At 54.8% G+C, this 18,367-nt stretch overlaps 1 protein-coding gene across 3 annotated transcripts in view; it reads right to left on the bottom strand.

Annotated features, from left to right (window-relative positions):
- MORC2 (MORC family CW-type zinc finger 2) overlaps window positions 1–18,367 on the bottom strand; it is a 62,472-nt gene that overhangs the window by 7,875 nt on the left and 36,230 nt on the right. Inside the window, exons 6-24 of one of the 3 annotated variants that reach the window (XM_043972165.1) lie at window positions 16,717–16,825; window positions 14,668–14,827; window positions 14,335–14,446; window positions 13,726–13,851; window positions 12,472–12,551; window positions 11,707–11,789; window positions 10,956–11,041; window positions 8,287–8,427; window positions 8,041–8,195; window positions 7,820–7,948; window positions 6,666–6,771; window positions 6,365–6,497; window positions 5,416–5,490; window positions 4,912–5,304; window positions 3,875–4,015; window positions 1,082–1,136; window positions 673–814; window positions 389–586; window positions 207–300 (exon numbers count right to left, since the gene is read on the bottom strand). In XM_043972165.1, coding sequence (XP_043828100.1) covers window positions 207–300; window positions 389–586; window positions 673–814; window positions 1,082–1,136; window positions 3,875–4,015; window positions 4,912–5,304; window positions 5,416–5,490; window positions 6,365–6,497; window positions 6,666–6,771; window positions 7,820–7,948; window positions 8,041–8,195; window positions 8,287–8,427; window positions 10,956–11,041; window positions 11,707–11,789; window positions 12,472–12,551; window positions 13,726–13,851; window positions 14,335–14,446; window positions 14,668–14,827; window positions 16,717–16,825 — 2,518 coding nt within the window. The remainder of the gene's footprint in view (window positions 1–206; window positions 301–388; window positions 587–672; window positions 815–1,081; window positions 1,137–3,874; window positions 4,016–4,911; window positions 5,305–5,415; window positions 5,491–6,364; window positions 6,498–6,665; window positions 6,772–7,819; window positions 7,949–8,040; window positions 8,196–8,286; window positions 8,428–10,955; window positions 11,042–11,706; window positions 11,790–12,471; window positions 12,552–13,725; window positions 13,852–14,334; window positions 14,447–14,667; window positions 14,828–16,716; window positions 16,826–18,367) is intronic. The other 2 variants (XM_043972160.1, XM_043972153.1) reach the window with 2 other exon arrangements.

Below are 18,367 nucleotides of genomic sequence, written 5' to 3'. Positions count from 1 at the left end.
GTCCTGCTCTTTGAGTCTGTGACAGAGCCAGCTGAAGTCACCTCAGTGGTCTTCCATGGCCCAAGTGTCATCTTTGCCTTCCTCATCCTCCAACACAAACAACCTGACTGACAACAGCCAGGCGGATTTGGGAGGTGAATGAAGGGAATGGGCCGGGGTGGGAGCTGTGGGGATGAGAAAACCACCTGCAGACACCCCCAACTCACCAAAGGAAAGGCCATCAGCTCATCCGGGCTCATAGAACTCAGTTCCTTTTTTGAGATGGGGAAGTTGGGAGGCAGGAAATACCGGAGACAATTCCTACAGAGAGGAAACAGACCGGACATGAGGTGTCCCAATGGGACCAGAAGGGCCACACCTGGGGGCCGACAGAAGCAGAGACACCTACCGGAGGGTCTGGACCAGCAGATCCACGGTCTCGTGGCTGCTGCTGGGGGCCGTGGTGTCCGGCTCGATGCGGCTGCAGTCCGAGGTGGAAGGCTCAATGGTGACCACATCTTCGTCCTCCTGCTGCTGGGTGTCGGGGCTTTGGTACTCGGGGGAGGGGGGCTTCATCAACCTTACATCATCACTGCCTTTCTCAACCCTGCCAAGGATGGGAGAGCCACGTGAGTGTGGCTCCGGAGCACCCCTGTGGAGACTCTCCCCGCCCCACCCAGACCAGGGCCTCACCAGCGGTCTCTCGGCGTGGTGTCTGTGGGCACGTAATCAAACTTCACCTTCCAGCGCACCACGTGCTTGCTCACCTCCACGGCAGTCACGCGGCCCGTGTACCACTCCTTGTTCACCCGCACCTCCACGTGCAGCCCTTTGTCTGAGAGAGACGACACTTGTGGGGTTTTCTACTACAGCTCCCCACCTTGTGCCTCAGCTGGAGCCGGTTCCCTCCTTGGTCCCAAGGGAGTTGAGGAGGGGCTTCTCACCAGACAAAGCCCATGCCACACGGAGCTACTAAAAACAACTCTCCTGGGAACAAATGCCAGGACTCGGCCACGAAGCTGGAAGGCCACGTTCCTCCTCCACCCACTTATGGTTCCCGCCCCCTCCCCGCCAGGCTGGGGCGACTTTCCTGGCTCCTCACCTTTCTGGGCTCTTTTAAGCTCTGCCAGGTCTTCTTCGTTGACACTGTCTGAGAGCTGCAAATAGACAAAACCCATGGCTTCATCCAAAGGCATTCCAAGAAGACGGGCTGCCGGCTACCAGCTCCCGTGTGGCACTGCCCGCTTCCTCACAGCAGCCTTCCCCATCACTTCTCCCTGATACATCATTCCCAGGGATGCTGCTGGGCCTGGCAGCAAATGGGCTGTGGGCACCAGAGAGGGGGAGGGGTAAACCCGAGTGACCAGGAGGACGGTGAGACCCTCAGCAGGAAGAGGAAGGGTTTGGGGAAAAAGAGTGAACTAAATCCAGGCTGGGACATACGGAGGTTAAGATGTTTACGAACATCCACTCTGAGGTGTCCAATAGGCAGCTGGAGATGGGAGAAAAAGTTAGGAGAGAGGTCAGGGCTGGATAAACAAATCCAGGAACCATCAGCATGGACCTAACGGAATCCACAGGAGCCCAAACAGAAGAGAGCAAGAGGAGGGTCCCAGGACAGAGCCCTGGGGGACTCCCATGGTCAGGACACAGCAAGGGGACAGAGGAGCTGCCAGACAGGTAGATGGAAAAGCAGGAGACGGCAGTGACAAGCGAGAGAGAGGAGGGAGATCAGTGGCGTCCAAGGCTGCCAAGAGGTTGAGGGGGATGAGGGCGGATTTGGCAGCTAGGAGACCGCCGGTCACTCTGGTGGAGTGATGAGGAAGGCAGACTGCAGAAGGCTCGAGGATACCGCCTGCTCAGGGAGGCCGACCACAAAAGGCAGAAGAGATGTGGGAGGACAGTGAGGGGACAGCCTGAGGAAAGGTTTGGGGGCACAGGGAGACATGGCGTGTGTGGGCACTAGGACAGTAGCTGGGAGACAAGGAGAGGCAGAAGCCAAGTCAGAGCATGGGGTGCTGGAAGAATGGCTCTAACCTCCCTCTCCCTCCCTTTGCAGCTGCTGGCACTGAACTTGGAGGAAAGAAGGGGCATGTCCTGGAGGAGGAAGAGGAGGAGGAAGAGGAGAGGGAGAGCCTCTAGTGGCCACAGCTGGGGAGCGAGGGGCACTCCAAATGGACATGGGTGAAGGAGAACGAGTCCAAGTGCGGCTGGCGCTGGCCAAGGTGGCCAGGGATGGTCATCGGGAGGGAGGCAGGGCTCAATGAGGGCAAGATGGAAGGACTGGGAAAAGAAAGGGTTGGGAGCAGCTCTTCCGAGGGCACCATGGGAGTGATGGGGGATCGGCAGTGGGAGTGGGCATAGAGAACGGTCCAAATAATGAGAATGGAGGGGAAGGGGGCAGTGGGACGACGATGGAAGCCGTTCATCACGGAGGAATGGGCGCTTTCAGAGCATCAGGCACAGTGTGTGGGGAGAGGAGCAGGGCTCTGAACATCTGAGACTCGACGTGCCCCCAAAGAGTCCCTCACTTCTCTCTTCCCGCTGAGGTCCCCAGGGTACCGACTGCACTGTCCTCAAGGACTCACGCTCTCACCACCCACATCTCACACCATCCTCTTCTCTCAAGTCACATCCCCACCAGCCTAGATTAGGAACCCATCCCCTCCTGGACCACCGCTCTCCTGCCTGACACATCACCTCTCTGCTTGAGAACCTTCATAGTCGGCTCCTGGAGGCCTCTAGAATCCAAGAGGACTCTCCTGCCTAGCATCTGGATCCTGCCCAATGGCTCTACTTCCTCCTTTCCAACCTGGGCTTCCCCCAGCCCCTTAAGGGGGTCCATCAGGGCTCTCCCCTATCTCAAATCCTCCTTGGCCTCCCTGGTGCATCCCCAGCACCTGGCACATGGGGCAGATGCTCAATGGGTGCTGGGCGCACTGGACTGTCCGCTACGTCCAGCAGGCGTCCACTCATGTAACCTGGAGGTGAGCTCAGGCAGAACCCAGAGTCTATCACAGCTAGAAAGGCCACGGGCCACGGCCCGGTAGCGTGTGGCTGTCCTTGGGCAAACCACAGGCCGAGCAGGCCAAGCAAAGACTAGGAGGTCGGGGCCAAGCTGGTCTGGGTCCCTGCCTCTCACTTCTCCTGCTTTCAGTTCACCCTCCACACTGCCTGAAAACTGAGTCATCCACCCTTAAAGCACCAGATCCCTCCCTTGGCACAAAACCTCCCAGGGCACCTAGTGCCTCCAGGATCAAGAACTGCGAAAGCCCTGGGGGACCCTGCTCCCAATCTACACCCCGCTGTCATCACGCTGGCCTCCTGGTCAGTCCTACCTGGGCCAGGCCTTTTGGTCCTGAGAGAGGGGGCCATAGGCCTTACAGGCACCCACCTGCCTGCCCATGCAGGCCCCAGGATCCTGGCTCGAGCTGCCCCCTACACACAGCCTCCCCAACTGCTCAAGGTCACTGGATCCCTGAATTCTCTAGAGTTGGAAGGTTCCTCCATGGCCAGTAGTCCAAGCCCTTCATTTTACAAAGGAGGAAACTGAGGCTCAGGGGGACACCCAGTTACGAAGTGCCTCGGGTAGGACTTGAACCCAGAGAGTGGCCGGGCTGCTTTTCAGCTGTTAGCGCTCCCAAACTGCTATGTGTATATGCTGTCAACACCCAGTGGAACATGGGCTCTGGGAGGCTCGTTTAGCACAGGGTCTGGCATACAGCAGGTGCTTAACTGCCGCTCACTCAGTTGCAATCTGTGCCAGTGGAGGGGACACCCACGCACCTGGAGTACCAGAGCCTGCCCTGGGCCAGCTGCTGTCGGGAGGTACAAGGACAAACCCCCGATTGAGGGGGCTTCTGGGCGGGTCTCCGGTCGGGAGTGGGGGGCTCACCTCGACGACGACTTCACTCGACTCCTTCTTCTCGTCTTTCACAAGGATTTTGCCGCGCTTGGACTTCTCCTTCTTCCTGTCCATATCTTCCTCGGCCTCATCCGGTGTCAGAGGAAAGCTTCTCTTCCGGGCACTGACAATCTGGAGACGAGAGGAGCACGGGTTTGTGAAGGGGCCAGAAGACAGGCTGGGTTCAGGCCCCAGGGGCTCTGCATAAGAATCCCAAGCCAACTGCTCGGCCTCCAGGACTCGCATGGCACTCTGCCACACGTCCCTGCCCCTTAAGAGAGGGGCCAAGGGGACTCCAGGAAGCCTCAGGTTAGAGATCACTTCTGACAGGCGCCTTCCCACTGAGAGGTCTTAGGAAGCCGTACAAACTGGGCCTCACCTGGGAGACAGTGGGGTGGGGGCTGCTGGGACCATCCAGAGGACAACAGGGGCCCCCCCCAGTGCAGAATGGCCCAGAGTGCTCGGCCCTTTTCCTTGTCTGGGTTTCTGCTGCACACCCCGGGCAGCACTGACTTGGTAGAGAGAAGGGAGCCCTGGCCTGGCCTGGCCCTGCTCTTGCTCTGCCCACTAAGTGTCCCCAAAGGGAGCCTCTTCCTTCTACACACACAGTAACGAGCTCTCCCCTTCACCTCAGGGGTGGGCAGACACCGAGAGAACAGAGCAGGAGAGTCCTGCATCCATCGTCTGCCGAGCCACCTCCCCCAGCTGTCCCCTCCTCTGACGTGTCTGTGTGCCTCAACTTCCTCTTTGGGAAAGCAGGGTAACGCTACTCTCCTAAGTGCGACTACGAGAGAAACGGACATAAGTGGACAGTGTGGGCCTGAGTCAGAAGGATCCTTGGCCCACTCCTGGAGGAGACACACACCCTTTTACCTTACCCGGAAGGTGGCACGTGTCTAGAGTAAGCAAGGCTCAGACCAATCAGTGGAGGGCAGCTGCTCCCAGGGCAGGCCTGAGACCCCTGCAGATAGTGGGGAGGACAAGGCTGCTGGGGGTGGGCTACAAGTGGCGGAGAAGCGAAGTATCACCTGAGGTTTACTGGGCGGGTCTGGCTTCTTGAGCACTGGGGTCTTCACCGGTTTGGGGATGGGCACGTCACGGGGGGGCCTGGAATTCAGCACAAGCGATGTGGGGGACCTCACCACGGAGACCACTCTGGGAGCCGGTTTGACAATGGCGCCGCTGGACTTCCGGGGAGCCAGAGCTGGGTGAGACATCCTGGATGTGCTGGCTTCCTCCTGGGCCGGCGAGTGGGCTGGTCTCGGGGAGACGGACGGAGGGCCCCTTCTGGCCTGGAAGACTTGTCTGGGAGTTGGTGGGGGTGGGGGAGGTGGGGGTGGGGGTCGGCTTGGAGCGTTCTTAATCACAGCTGGCAGTGGGGGGGACCTGGGGCGCGCAAGTCGGCGTATGGTATGGGACTCCTGGAAAAGAAGGGAGCAGGTGAGAAGAGTAAGCCCACGAAGGCCGTCAGCCCTCCATGAGGATGGGGGGAGACACCCCTGAGCTCAAGGTGGGGCCTTGGATGCCTTTACCTCCACCGAAGGCCTGCTGCTCACCTCCAGAGGTAGCTTCTTCAGGTCAGCCTGGGATCTGATAGGGATCGTTTTCTGCAGGGAGGATAATCAGACGAGTCTGCCTGTGTCCCTCGATCCAATTAAACAGCAGCTCACCCCCCACCCCCCCAAAGTCACCCGAGCCCTCACACAGAGGTCCCAGGGGAGTCGAGGCCAGGAGGTTTACCAGCCAAGAGGGGGACACTTTAAGAGAGGAGGAAAGTGAATCGGAGGAAGGCAGAGGGATGGAAGGGGACGATGGGGACCCGTTCAAATCCAGATTAAGCTCATCCATCCATCCATCCACCCATCCACCCATCCACCCATCCACCCATCCACCCATCCACCCATCCACCCATCCATCCACCCATCCATCCATCCATCCATCCATCCATCCATCCATCCATCCATCCATCCATCCATCCATCCATCCATCCAGCGAGCCTGCAGAAGCATCTCTGTGGTGCCAGGCCTGCTGCTGGGCAGCCTCTGCCCCCTGTCTGAGGGTCTACCTGGGAGATGCTCGATGGGCACATGGTAACTGGAGGACAGGCTGAGTGCCAGCGAGGCAGAGGCCTGCCAGGGCTTCTCCCACTGAGCTCTATGAGGTGGAGGGAAGGAAGGGGTGCATTCCAGGGAGGAGGTGGCAGGCCGAGCCTGGGAACAGTGAGGTGGACGGTGTGCCCAGAGCAAGGCATGGGGAAAGGGAATTCTGAGAACAGGCTGATGGAGTCCAGAGGGGCCTGGCCCACCCAAGGAAGGCTCAGGGGCCGAGCCTGGCCAATGCCTTGAATGCCCCAGGCAGGAATCCTGCTTACGGGGCACCTTCTTCCATGTGTCTGGAGCCCTGTGCCCAGCTGGTGACAGGCTCCTGGCAGCTGTCCAGCCCAAGCTCCGAGGGGCGGAGGGCAGCCTGGGACCCACCCACCTGCAGGGCTTCCAGCTTCTCCTGCTGTTGCCGGATCTTCTCCGTCAGCTGTTTCTGCTTCTCCTCTTGGGTCTTGTAGTCCTTCTTCAGGGTCCCCAAGGGAACCTTTTGCTTCTGCTCAGATGCGTTGCAGCTGTGCCCCCCCAGACAAACAGGTGATGCCGAGGATGAACCTCTCCTGAGGGCCCAAGAGCCCAGGTGGATACCCAGGGGGCACCACCTGAACATGCAGGTGCTCTGCTGGGCACCCCACCCTCTGGGAGCTTCCTCCCTAGCCCTGGTGCCCAGCTGGCCCCCTCACCTGTCCTGCTCAGCATCAGGGTTCATTGTGCACACCCATGTGTCTGGATAGTCCCTCTCCACAGAGCTCAGCTGGAAGGGCAGGGTCCGCCACTTCAGACACAAATCTGCCAGGCAGAGCACAAAAGGTGGTGGTTAGCAACACCCACCCATGCCACTCTTACCAAGCCCTAAGCTGCTGTGGGTGCCGAGCACTGAAGACACAAAGAGAAACAACCACGTCAAGGAGACAGCATTCTCCTAGGGCTGACTTCTTCCTAAGCAGCCGGAGTTGTGGCTCCTTGGGGCGGCAGGACCCTTCTAGTGCAGCCTCTGCCTGAAGCAGGGAACCCACATCTAACTGCCCCTCTCCTCTTACATCCACACTGCACATTCTGAACCCCCGAGGGCTTTCCAAAGCACTCTCCTCATCACCCCCATTTTTTAGACGAGGAAATCGAGGCCTTGACAAGAAAAGTGACTTTTCCAGTTTCTAAGTGTAAGCGAACACTGATCGTCTGATGCCAAAGCCAATGTCCTTTCTCTTAAAATGGCTACCTAAAGACCCCCAGGAATGGAGGGTGGGGGTCCCGCTCTGCTCCAGAACAGCTCCAATAGCGGGACGGTTCTTTGTTCTGCTGAGCGGGAATCTTCTGATCTTCCAGGCCTCATGGGCCCTGAGAAAGGCAGGTCTGCTAAAGGTCTCCAAGCGGGAAGTAACAATGGGCCCCCTCCCCACTCTGTTCTGGACGATCACTTCTGGACACTGAGTCTGAGCCCAGCTCCAGGCCACCCCAGAGGTGGAAGGGAGAAGGCAGAAGTCACAGCCACCCCAGCTGAATCTTCAGTCTGAGCCACTGCCGCCTTTGACATCCTAAAGATATCATGGGGTACGAAGGCCTAGGCCTCTGGCAAAAGTGCTCTGGATCTTGGCCCCAGGGAAGTGAGAGGGCACCAGTGGGGCACTAAGGAGAAAGGGTGTGGTCTGTGCTGTCAGACAGTTACTCTGTTAGCTGGTTTTGTCCAGTTGTTAAAAGGAGAGGGCTCACAGTGGGGTGTATCTGGAAATGACTGATATAAAAATAAGCATCAATAATAATTCTTTAAAATATAACTGAAACCAAAACCTCAGCTCTGGCCACTGACCTGTGGCTGAGCATTTGGACAGGTACTCACCACACTGGATGGTGGTGGGAATCTCCATGGCCCTCCTCCGTTTGTAGCGAAGCTCACTGGATGGGGGCTGGTTCCAGTTGGCTGAGAGGTAGCCAAACTCATCCCAGAATTTGATGATTCCCCGCTGGGCTGGAAAGCAAACCATCCGGAGTGCCACCCTTAGCAGCAGGGAAGGGGCCTGCCACAGGCCCCTGCGCCACTCCTCCCTGTCGCCTCCTTACCAATGGCCACGTCCTTCCAGTACTGGGCCAGGTGCTCGCCCATAGCTTTCAGCAGGTGCCGATACTCCTTGGCATCGGCAAAGTCCTGCTTGTTGTGGGTGGGCTCCAGGACCAGATAGGGCACATCTACCACTCCAACGACCCCACCACAGGCCCTGAGAGAAAGAAAGGAAGATGCCCATCATTAACAGACCCTCAGATCACCAAGAGAGGCTGGCCCATGGTTGGCTTGTAGAAGATACTCACATGCCTCCCTCGAGCTGTGGGCCCACCTTCTCGTACATCTTAATCAAACGACTGCAATTGTATATGAACATGCCGTCCAGATCCCGCTGCTCGATGTTTACCCCAAAGACAAAGTTAAGCTCCTTAGGTTCTTTGAGGGCCCTGGAGAGAGATGAGGGATCGACTGAAGCTGGGGGAAGGCCCATTTCTGAGTAACAGCAACAGCTCTGGGATCCCACGCACACATTCTGGAGCTTTTGGCAATGGTGGAAGGGTGCTCAGGACTCTGAGTGGGTAGAAGGAGCACCCAAGTGGCCCGGACACTGCATATACACGGTCAACTAAATTCAGTTCAATGAGCACTCATCATGCGCCCACTATGTGTCAAGCTAACAGAGCTGGGGAGACAAGGACAGGAACACAAACCAGACCCTGCCCTCAGAGAGCCTACAGTCTATTAAATGGCTCAGAAACATGTGGCCAGAGTAGAATCTGAAGGTCTACTAGGGCTGCCACACGTCTCTCCAATTCTCATAATCTTGGCTTTGACACAACACAACATGAAGCCAGGTCAGGCCGCCCACAGGTGGGATTCTTTCAGCTGAAGCCCCTGATCCTTCAGTTTCCCTCTCAGCCTTCAGGGAGCCATGATTTTGTAGCATGGCCACGCCTTGCACTGACCTAGGCCCTAACAGAGCCTCTGTTAGGCCATGGCTAGAACCCCCACATCACTGGGGGCCAAGCTCAGATGAGCACATTCACACAGGACAGGACCAGCTGATCTGTGGCTGCAGAAGGAAATCTGCTTAAGCTCCTGGCTGATAGGACAGAGGGCTGGACTCTGGGAGTCAGGGAGACCTGGGCTGGATCCTGCCTCAGACACTTCCCGGCTCTGTGACCTTGGGCAAGAGCTCTGACCTTCCAGCCCGTTTCCTGATCTGTAAAAAGGGGATACTAAGATCACCTGCCTCCCAGGACTATTTATAGAATCTGAAGACCATGTTTGTGAAACACTTTGTAATAAAACCCTAAAGGAACTCTGAGGTACCACCTGACATCTATCAGATTGGCTAAAATAACAAAAAAGGAAAATAATAAATGTTGGAGAAGCTGTGGGAAAATTGGAACACTAATGCATTGTTGGTGGAGCTGTGAACTGATCCAACCATTCTGGAGAGCAATTTGGAATTATGCCCAAAGGGCGATAAAGCTGTCCATACCCTTTGACCCAGCAATACCACTTTTGGGTCTTTTTCCCAAAGAAATCATGGAAAGGGGAAAGGGACCCACATGTACAAAAATATTTAGAGCTGCTCTTTATGTGGTGGCAAGGAATTGCAAGTTGAGGGGGTGCCCATCAATTGGGGAATGGCTGGACAAGTTGTGGTATATGAATACAATGGAATACTATTGCGCTGTAAGAAATGATGAGCAGGAGGAGTTCAGAGAAACCTGGAGGGTCTTGCGTGGGCTGATGATGAGTGAGATGAGCAGAACCAGAAGAACATTGTACACAGTATCATCAGCATTGAATGCTGATCTACTGTGATGGACTAGATTCTTCTCACCAATGCAATGGTACAGAAGAGTTCCAGGGAACTCATGATGGAAGAGGATCTCCAAATTAAAAAAAAAAAAAAGAACTGTGGAGTATAGATGCTGAATGAACCATACTATTTCTTTTGTTTTCGGTGCTGATGTTTTTTCTATTTTGAGGTTTTTCATCATTGCTCTGATTCTTCTCTTATAACATGACTAATGCAGAAATAGGATTATGTTATTATGTGTGTGTATATATATACATATATACATATATATATATAACTTGTATCAGATTACCTGCTGTCTAGGGGAGGGGAGAGGGAGGGAGAAAAATCTGAAATTGGAATGCCTGTATAAAGAAAAGTTGAGGGGCAGCTAGATGGCGCAGTGGATAGAGCACCAGCCCTGGAGTCAGGAGTACCTGAGTTCAAATCTGGCCTCAGACGCTTAATATTTACTAGCTGTGTGACCCTGGGCAAGTCACTTAACCCCAATTGCCTCACTAAAAAAAAAGAAAAGTTGAGAACTATCTTTACATGTAAGGGGAAAAAAATAAAATACTTTATTAATTAAAAAAAAAAAATACAGGGGCAGCTAGGTGGTACAGTGGATAGAGCATCGGCCCTGGATTCAGGAGTACCTGAGTTCAAATCTGGCCTCAGACACTTGACACTTACTAGCTGTGTGACCCTGGGCAAGTCACTTAACCCCAACTGCCTCACCAAAAACCAAAAACAAAACAAAAAAAGACAGAATTAAAAAAAACCCAAAAAAACCCTAAAGGGATATAGAAATGGGAGCTAATGGTCAGCAATGTGCTGCCCACCAGAGCATTCAAAGAGAGGCCTCCCGTACTGCTCTCCAACCTCTCCAGGCACCCAAAAGCCCAGCCTGGGGCCCAGGGACCATGGGCAGGCAGGGCCCTCACCTTCATGAGCCCTACCTAGTCCCTTCAATCAAAGGGTGAAAGCATTTTCTCATCTAATCCATAAAGTGACGCCCCTGTGGGCTTGGGTGACAAAGATCACTGCAACAATGCCCAGGGGAGGCTGGCAGCAGAGTGACAGGGGCCTTGGGAGGCATCAGACGTGCCTGACGCTCGGCTATACAAAAGGCTGAGAGGAGGGGGTCCCGGCCCATACACTTACCGTTGTTTGGCCTCTTTGATGCGCTTCTTAATGTCAGCTTCCCGGCGCAGGTTAATGGCTGTGCCTTGGACCTGCCGCAAGGCCGCCTAGAGTTGGGGAGGCAGGAGAAGGCACATCAATGGTGTGATAACAGAAAAAAAAACCAGAGACCTGCAAGCCATGAGATTTGCTTCTCCAAGTCCTGACTCACCAAGGTGTTGAGACTGCCCCTGTACAGAGCTCCCTAGCCGTCAAGAGCCACTACAGCAGGGAGGACAGGAGGGTTCTGTGAGCTTAGGCTCAACTTGGGGCTACCTCAACCATCCCTGCTGCTTCCCCTGCCTCCCCACCTCCCCCTGGACATCAGTGGAAGAAGAGAACGTGGAGGCTGGGCGTTCCCTGAGGGCAGAGCCTGCCCTTTGCCATTTTTGTAGCCCCAGCACTCAGCATGAGAGCATACTCGGGGGTGGCTTCCAGGTCACTCAGACCACCACCTTCAAGCATCAGAATGGCTTTCACAGGGAAGGGAGGGCAATTCCGCTCTACCTCAGAGCTCCGCCAGACAGAAGTGAGATGCATCCATCCCCAGGGGCCACTCTCAGCACAAGGCATGTCCAAACACCAGCTGGCTGGTGGAGGTCACTCCCTTCACTCTACATCACTAACTCTCCACTTCGGACACAGGTGCCTCAACCTGTCACGCCCAACACCCTCTCACGTGCGACAGGATGCCATCCTAGCACAGAGATGGGCAGCAGCCCCGGCGGCTTACCCTGGATTCCCGGGTTAGGTCTCCTCCAAGCCTCAGCTCCAAGGCTCGGGCTTTGTTCTCAGCCTCTCGAGCCTTTTCTTCCGCTGAAATCCAAACAAGGCCACACTGAGGGATGTGGGAAGGAATGGGGAGGGCAGCCCTGGGTGAGTGATCCGAGAGTCAGGTATCTGGGGTGAGGGGCAGGTCCCAGCTTCTCAAGCAAGCTTAAAGAGGAGCAGGAGACTCTGCCACTTACTCTCCTTCCAACCTGGGACCCATTTCCTCCTCCATGCAAAGGGGGCGAGGGATGACAAATCTGTAGCCCATCTCTCCCCCTCCGCAGAGGGTGAAGGTTGCTCAGTCTGCAAGGCAGGGAAGGAGACCCCTGGGACCAAGAGATCTCAAAGCCCCAATCAAGTGGGAGAGAATCCAGGGCAAGTGGGCAGTGTCCTCCTCCAGGACAAGCTCCTGTCTTTAGAAACAAATGGAGATTGGGGCAGCTAGGTGGCACAGTGGATAAAGCACTAGCCCTGGATTGAGGAGGACCTGAGCTCAAATCTGGCCTCAGATACTTGACACTAGCTTTGTGACCCTGGGCAAATCACTTGACCCTCATTGCCCTGCAAAAAACAAAAACAGAAACAAATGGAGGGGGGCTGGGTCTGTCCCTCAAAACGGGCTAAAAGGAGGGCAGGAGGTGCCTCACCAGGAAGAGCAGAGTTAGGCCCAGATGCTGGATGGGTGAGGGTCAGAGGGCATTGGGGGGAGAAAGGAGGGCCATGTTACCTATACGAGCCACATGCTCTGCCTTCTTCACCTCCTGTTCAGCTCTTGTCTTGAAGCGGTTGGAGGTGTATTTGTACATCCTGCGGCAAGAAGACAAGCTGAGGCTTCCAGAAAAAGGCACTACCCTAAGAAAGGTGACAGCCAGCTCCCCAACCTCTGCAGACCTTTGTGAGTGAAATTTCCCCCAACCCTCAGAGATAAGTGATTCAGTATGAAATAATCAGCTCTTTGGTTCTATACTGTGACTCAGTGGGCTGAGTATTCTTTAGTAAGGAGGATAGAAATGATTTAACAAGTTCTCATGTGCCATCTTGTTTCTTGATCATCCTAACTGATGTCCCTTTCACTGTGGTTAAATGTTCCACCAAGGTACTAAAAATAGTATCTTCTAAACTGAAGGAACCAATCAGTGCTGGTAGAATAAGTACTAAAGGCAAAACCTTGGTAACAACCCTCCAAATTAACCCAATGACTTAAAAGCGGCAGGAGGGGCGGCTAGGTGGCGCAGTGGATAAAGCACCGGCTCTGAATTCAGGAGTACCTGAGTCCAAATCTGGCCTCAGACACTTGACTTACTAGCTGTGTGACCCTGGGCAAGTCACTTAACCCCCATTGCCCAGGAAAAAGAAAAAAAAAGCGGCAGGATTGTGGAGCAGCTAGGCCCAAGATGGCCGAGGTGACCCTATGGTCCCATACCACCAGATTATGTCATGGGAATGCGATGGGAGGAGTTGTGTCTCTCCAAGCAGTGTATGAACACACTGAGGCCCTGGCTGAGTATAAGAGCCCTTGGATTCTGCAGCTCAGGGTCTCTCTGATCCTAGACCTGTCTGAGACTGGCTTATTGGGGGATAGGCCCGTGTCCCTAGGGCTCAGAGACTTTGCTCTTTTTCTTGGTCGGACCCAGCAACTTGGAAATCTTCCCTCACACAGGGAGGGGTGCGCTCTCCTCAGGGCAGAGCTTCCACTTTCTTCCTTCCGCACGCCCTGGCCCTCAGGGCGCCCAGGGCCCAAAGCCCCATGAACAGAGCCGGGGACCCACTCTTGGCTTTCTGTCATGGCACCCCAACCCACTCTGCCCTCAAGGGCCTGGCTCAAGAGCTCCCCAGCATGCCACAGCCCAGCTCTGCTACCCGAGACCCGGGAAACCTGGTCCTCTAAAACAACGGCGTCAGCCCGTTCCCGGGTCGACATTCGGCGGGCCTCACAAGCCTTGTGCCCCTGGCTAGGAGCTGGCCATCGACCTATGCCTACCTGGGCTTATACAAGCAGCATGAAAGTCGCTTGGTCTGCACTTTGTGGCCATGAATGAAGATCCTCATTCTGGGGTCAATGTAGAGGACGGCGGCGTAGGCGCGGAAGGAGCGGCGCTCGGGCTTCCTGCAGGGACGAGGGCCCCCCTGTCACTCTCCTTCTCAAGCTTGTCAGGGCCCCTCCTCGGCCTCCACTCGACCTAATGCTGACCAGAGGTGGGCCGTGGATTCTGATCTTGGCTCGCTCACTGACTGACTGACGTGGGCCCCCTGGCAGGTCATCTCCCCCCACATCTTCTTGTCAAATGAAGGGCTTGGCCAAGACCCTCCTAAGGGAAAGTCTGTGGCTGCAGAAGGGCCTGTGAACTCAAGGGGAAAGTGCCCGTGTCTGCAGTCAGAAGGTGCCCAGTGAGCACGGGGCCGTGGGCACCTTTCTGGGCCTGAGAGGCGGCTTCCTCCTCTATAAAGGGTGGGGAGCTCTCCTTTTCTGCTGGTTGCCCCAGGAAGAGCATTCAGAAGACACCATAAGAACCCCCTGAAGTCCTACAGAGCCTCTTGGCAAGGATGTGCCAGCCAGCAGGGCGTGTGGGCACCCCAAACCTCTACTCACGTGCCCTCAGGGGACGTTTCAGCCATCTGGATGTCCCGGGGGTCCGAGACAACATCCAGCTCAGGTTCTCCATTGTCTGTGAGTTTGAGGTTAAAGATGATAACCAGGGTTCCTAGGAGCAAACGTGGGATGTCATTCGTGCTGCCAGGGACTTGGGGCCTGCACTGAACCCACACCCTCGTGATGGACAATCTCTACGCGGTCAAGCCTTCACCCCCTCCCAGAATGAGGCTGTCACAGGGCCCCTTTCCAGGTACACAGGCTGTGGCTTCCCCTGCCTCCCCCAGCGATACAGGGACTGTTGGGTCCACCTCGGGGCTGAGGGACACTTACCCGTCTCCCCAGAGATCTTCTTAAATTGATCCATTACTTGCTGCTCTGATTTGAAAGGCGAATACTTATAGATGAGGTCAATCTCAGTGGAAAACTTGTCCATGTTCTCTGTAATGGGCTGGTGAGTACGGGCATTCCAGGTGGGCAGTGGTACAATCACCTGGAGACCAGAGGGAAGTGACATGGCCCTTCAACAGTTACAGGAGCTGGGCTGGGGATGTAGAGGGGGCATGGAGGGAGAGCGTGGCCCCAAAACGGACCTACATGTGGTGTGTGCTGACAAGGCACCCCTTCCCTGGGGCAAAGGTTGGGAAGGCTGGTCTGGATGGCAACCTCAGCTCCCTCCTCACATGACATCTGAGTCCACACCCTTCTATGGGTGTGTTCCTCCACAACACACTTGGGGCAGCATCACACACTAGCACAAGCAACCCCATTTTATTTTATTTTATGGGGGGCAATGAGGGTTAAGTGACTTGCCCAGGGTCACACAGCTAGTAAGCATCAAGTGTCTGAGGTCAGATTTGAACTCAGGTCCTCCTGAATCCAGGGCCGGGGCCTTTTTCCACTCCGCCACCTAGCTGCCCCACAAGCAACCCCATTTTAGAGCAAGCAAGACAAGCTCTGAGGGACAGGACCAAGGTCCCTGGCCCCCGGGGCAGTGTCTGGGCCAGCCCAGCAGGGGTGAACACTATTTTACTTTGTATTATTTTCCATTTATTATGTATAAACAATCAACCCACATTGTACTGGTTGGCCCCCTCATTCAATGAAGCCCATAGCTTCACTTGCCCATTGTAAAATTTGAAAACTGACATTTCATGATTAATTATTAAGAATTGTATCTAATCATAATCAAGATTGTGGATCACACTCAGACTTGTTAAAATGGCCCTATTTCTGAGTTTAATTTCCCTATTCCTGTGAACCACAAAAATTTCAATGTGTGAGCCAGGGCTGGCTGAGTCAGTCTGGTGATAGGATATTTTCCCCCTGTGGGACTTTCAAAAGTATGTAAATCAGGGGCTGTTGGTCCACCTGGTAAGCAACTGATACAAGCAGCATGAACCCATCAGGGGTGAGATACGTCTGTAAAGTCGCCGTGTAAATGACAACATAGAGTGGCTCTGCCTATCAAACGCATGCTTGACAACTGAGGGACCTTGGATCCAATGCATCAGTATTTGCTGGTCATACTGACCATTGTCAGAACTTTGTGCCTTGGTTCTCTTTATCGAAGATTTTTATTGCAACATTCTCCAGTGGAGTGTACTCCCCCACTGCACCCCCCCCCCCCCCCGCAGCTGTTTGGCAGAAAAAGGAAGAACCTGGCATGGGGTCTACTGACAAGAGGCCATAGTAATGCTTGTGCTTACAACTGTCAGATGCCACACTGGGAAGGGGGAGCTGGCCAGAGCATCACCCAGTTCCCTTCTCCTGGCCCTAGGTCTAGAAGGCGTCAAACCAAGACAAAGTCACAGTGACCCTCCAAAAGGGGAAGGGTCTCCAGGGGGCCTCTGGCCTCCATCTGAAGTCCTCCCATGACGGGGAGCTCACCATCTTCCACAAGGCAGTGACAGAAGTTAAACAACCAAGACAGAAGCTGTGAGCAGGCTCCACTACACCCACGTGATTCAGTGGATTGGCCACAGGCATACAAGAGCTGAAAGCTGTGTTCTGATCCAGGCCTCCTCCCGTGTCAACATAACAAGAGTCGTCACTTCCTGGGCCCAGCCGTACCAGCTCTCCGCAAGGCAGGCTCTGGGCTCCCTCTGGGGCACATGCATAACAGCCACCACAACAAGTGTTCTCTGTGATGCCAGAGGATGGATGCTGTCCTGGGACCCATCTGAGGGGTAGACAACAGCTCTCTGGGCCACAGAGCCCATCCCCGCTTCTCCTGGTGACTGCCATGTGTCTGGCAGTGACTCCTGGGGGGGCCATGTGCTTCCCGTCCCACAGGCCAGGCTGGCTCAGGGTCAGTGGGCAGGCAGACCAGGCCGGCTGTGTGTGAAGGAACTCCCCGAAGCCTGGCAGAAGCATGCCTACCTCATCAATACCTTCTTCTTCGTGAAATGTGCGAGACAAGAAGAGGCAGGTCATGGTATCATCCTTTTTGGTAAAGAGGATGAAATCTTTTCCAATTCTCATGGAGCCCCTAGAAAAGAGGAAACAAAACAATTCTAATTCTCTCTTTTTTTTTTCTGGGGGGGGGCGCCAATGGGTCACACAGCTAGTAAGTGTCAAGTGTCTGAGGCTGGATTTGAACTCAGATCCTCCTGAATCCAGGGTCAGTGCTTTATCCACTGTGCCACCTAGCTGCCCCAACAATTCTCTTTAGACATTGAAAGGGGGTCTCTAAAAGAAGACTCACCCCCCTCTCTCCTGAGAGGGAGGCCTCGGGTGGGGCCACCGTTATCCTATCTCACCACCTAATAGGTAGAGAACCATGCCACCGGTTTTTATTAGAGCTCCATCTTTTTTTTTTTTTTTTAACATGTCACCCTGTTGCTCTGTGGTCTTTCTGGGCTATTTCTGGGAGCACGCATCACAACATAATAGAACTGACCATGCCAGGAACAATGTCTCTCTAGAACAGGGAGTCCAGAGTGAGCTAACAAACATTTGGCCAGTTGGTCATTGTCCTTTGTTCTTTCAGACCAAAATGACATTGCAGTGCCCGACTGTGGCTGACCGTGATACCACAGGTTGGGTACAAATAGTCCGTGTGAAAGTCTGGGGTGGAGATGGTTCTAAACCTGCACATCTCACATTTCCTTTGAGCTCCTGCCATTCTGTTTTGCTCATAGAGCATGGCACCTTCTTTGGCGTGAGCACGCCATGCTGGGCGGCCCTGGGCCAGGGTCTCCCATGTCCCACAGTGGATTCCAAAGTTCTTCAGAGAGACCATGAGCGTATCCTTGTATTTCTTCTTCTGGCCTCCATGGGAGTGCTTGCCTTGTGTCTAAGATGGAGGCCACACTGGGCCCTTCCTCTCCCAACTGCAATCCCATGTTTGTCCCCGGGAATCCTCCGCAGGGCCCACTGACAGGCAGGCCCGCAGGGAATCAATCCTGGAGAGCTTCCCTGGGCTCCTGGCACCGTGGGAACAGCCTCTGATCTGCAATAACCGCTGGATGCCCAACACTGCCCTTTCTACCTCCAGGAAGCACGCTACTTGCATCCCTCCTCTTCACTCCAGTCATGTAGTGACCCCTTGGATTCATACTCATGCTCACCTCACATCTCACATGGACTAAATATCAAATGGCCTTTGATTCAGTGGGTCTCCCTGCCTCAATCCCTGTCACAGGACTTGACAGAAGAGCAGGTCACTCCTCCAGAAGCATCAGTGGCTCTCTATGGCTGCCCGGACCAAACCCAATGGCCTCTTTAGCTCTGAAAGCTCTTCATGACCTCACCCCCCCCCCATCTGTCTGACCGCACTGTACACTCAGCCTTCCTTCACACACCAGACTTGATATGATGCGGGGGCCTGAAGAACGCCCTTTATGAAAAGCTGGGCTGCTGCCTTCTCTTGCCTTTATTGGCACGCCCTCCACACCTAAACGAGTTATTCTTATGACGGTTCTGTATCAGTGGGAAAGGGGGCATCTCAGTCACTGGTCACCAATATTCTCCCGGCTGCCTCTGGTACAGAGAGGAAGCTAAAAATAAGGCCTGGGATTCTTTCCAAGGA

This window comes from Dromiciops gliroides, chromosome 1 (genome assembly GCF_019393635.1).
Source record: "Dromiciops gliroides isolate mDroGli1 chromosome 1, mDroGli1.pri, whole genome shotgun sequence".
In the NCBI taxonomy this organism is placed as follows: domain Eukaryota; kingdom Metazoa; phylum Chordata; class Mammalia; order Microbiotheria; family Microbiotheriidae; genus Dromiciops; species Dromiciops gliroides.
Note: the sequence above shows the minus strand (reverse complement) of the source record. Positions and strands in the feature narration are given on the sequence as shown.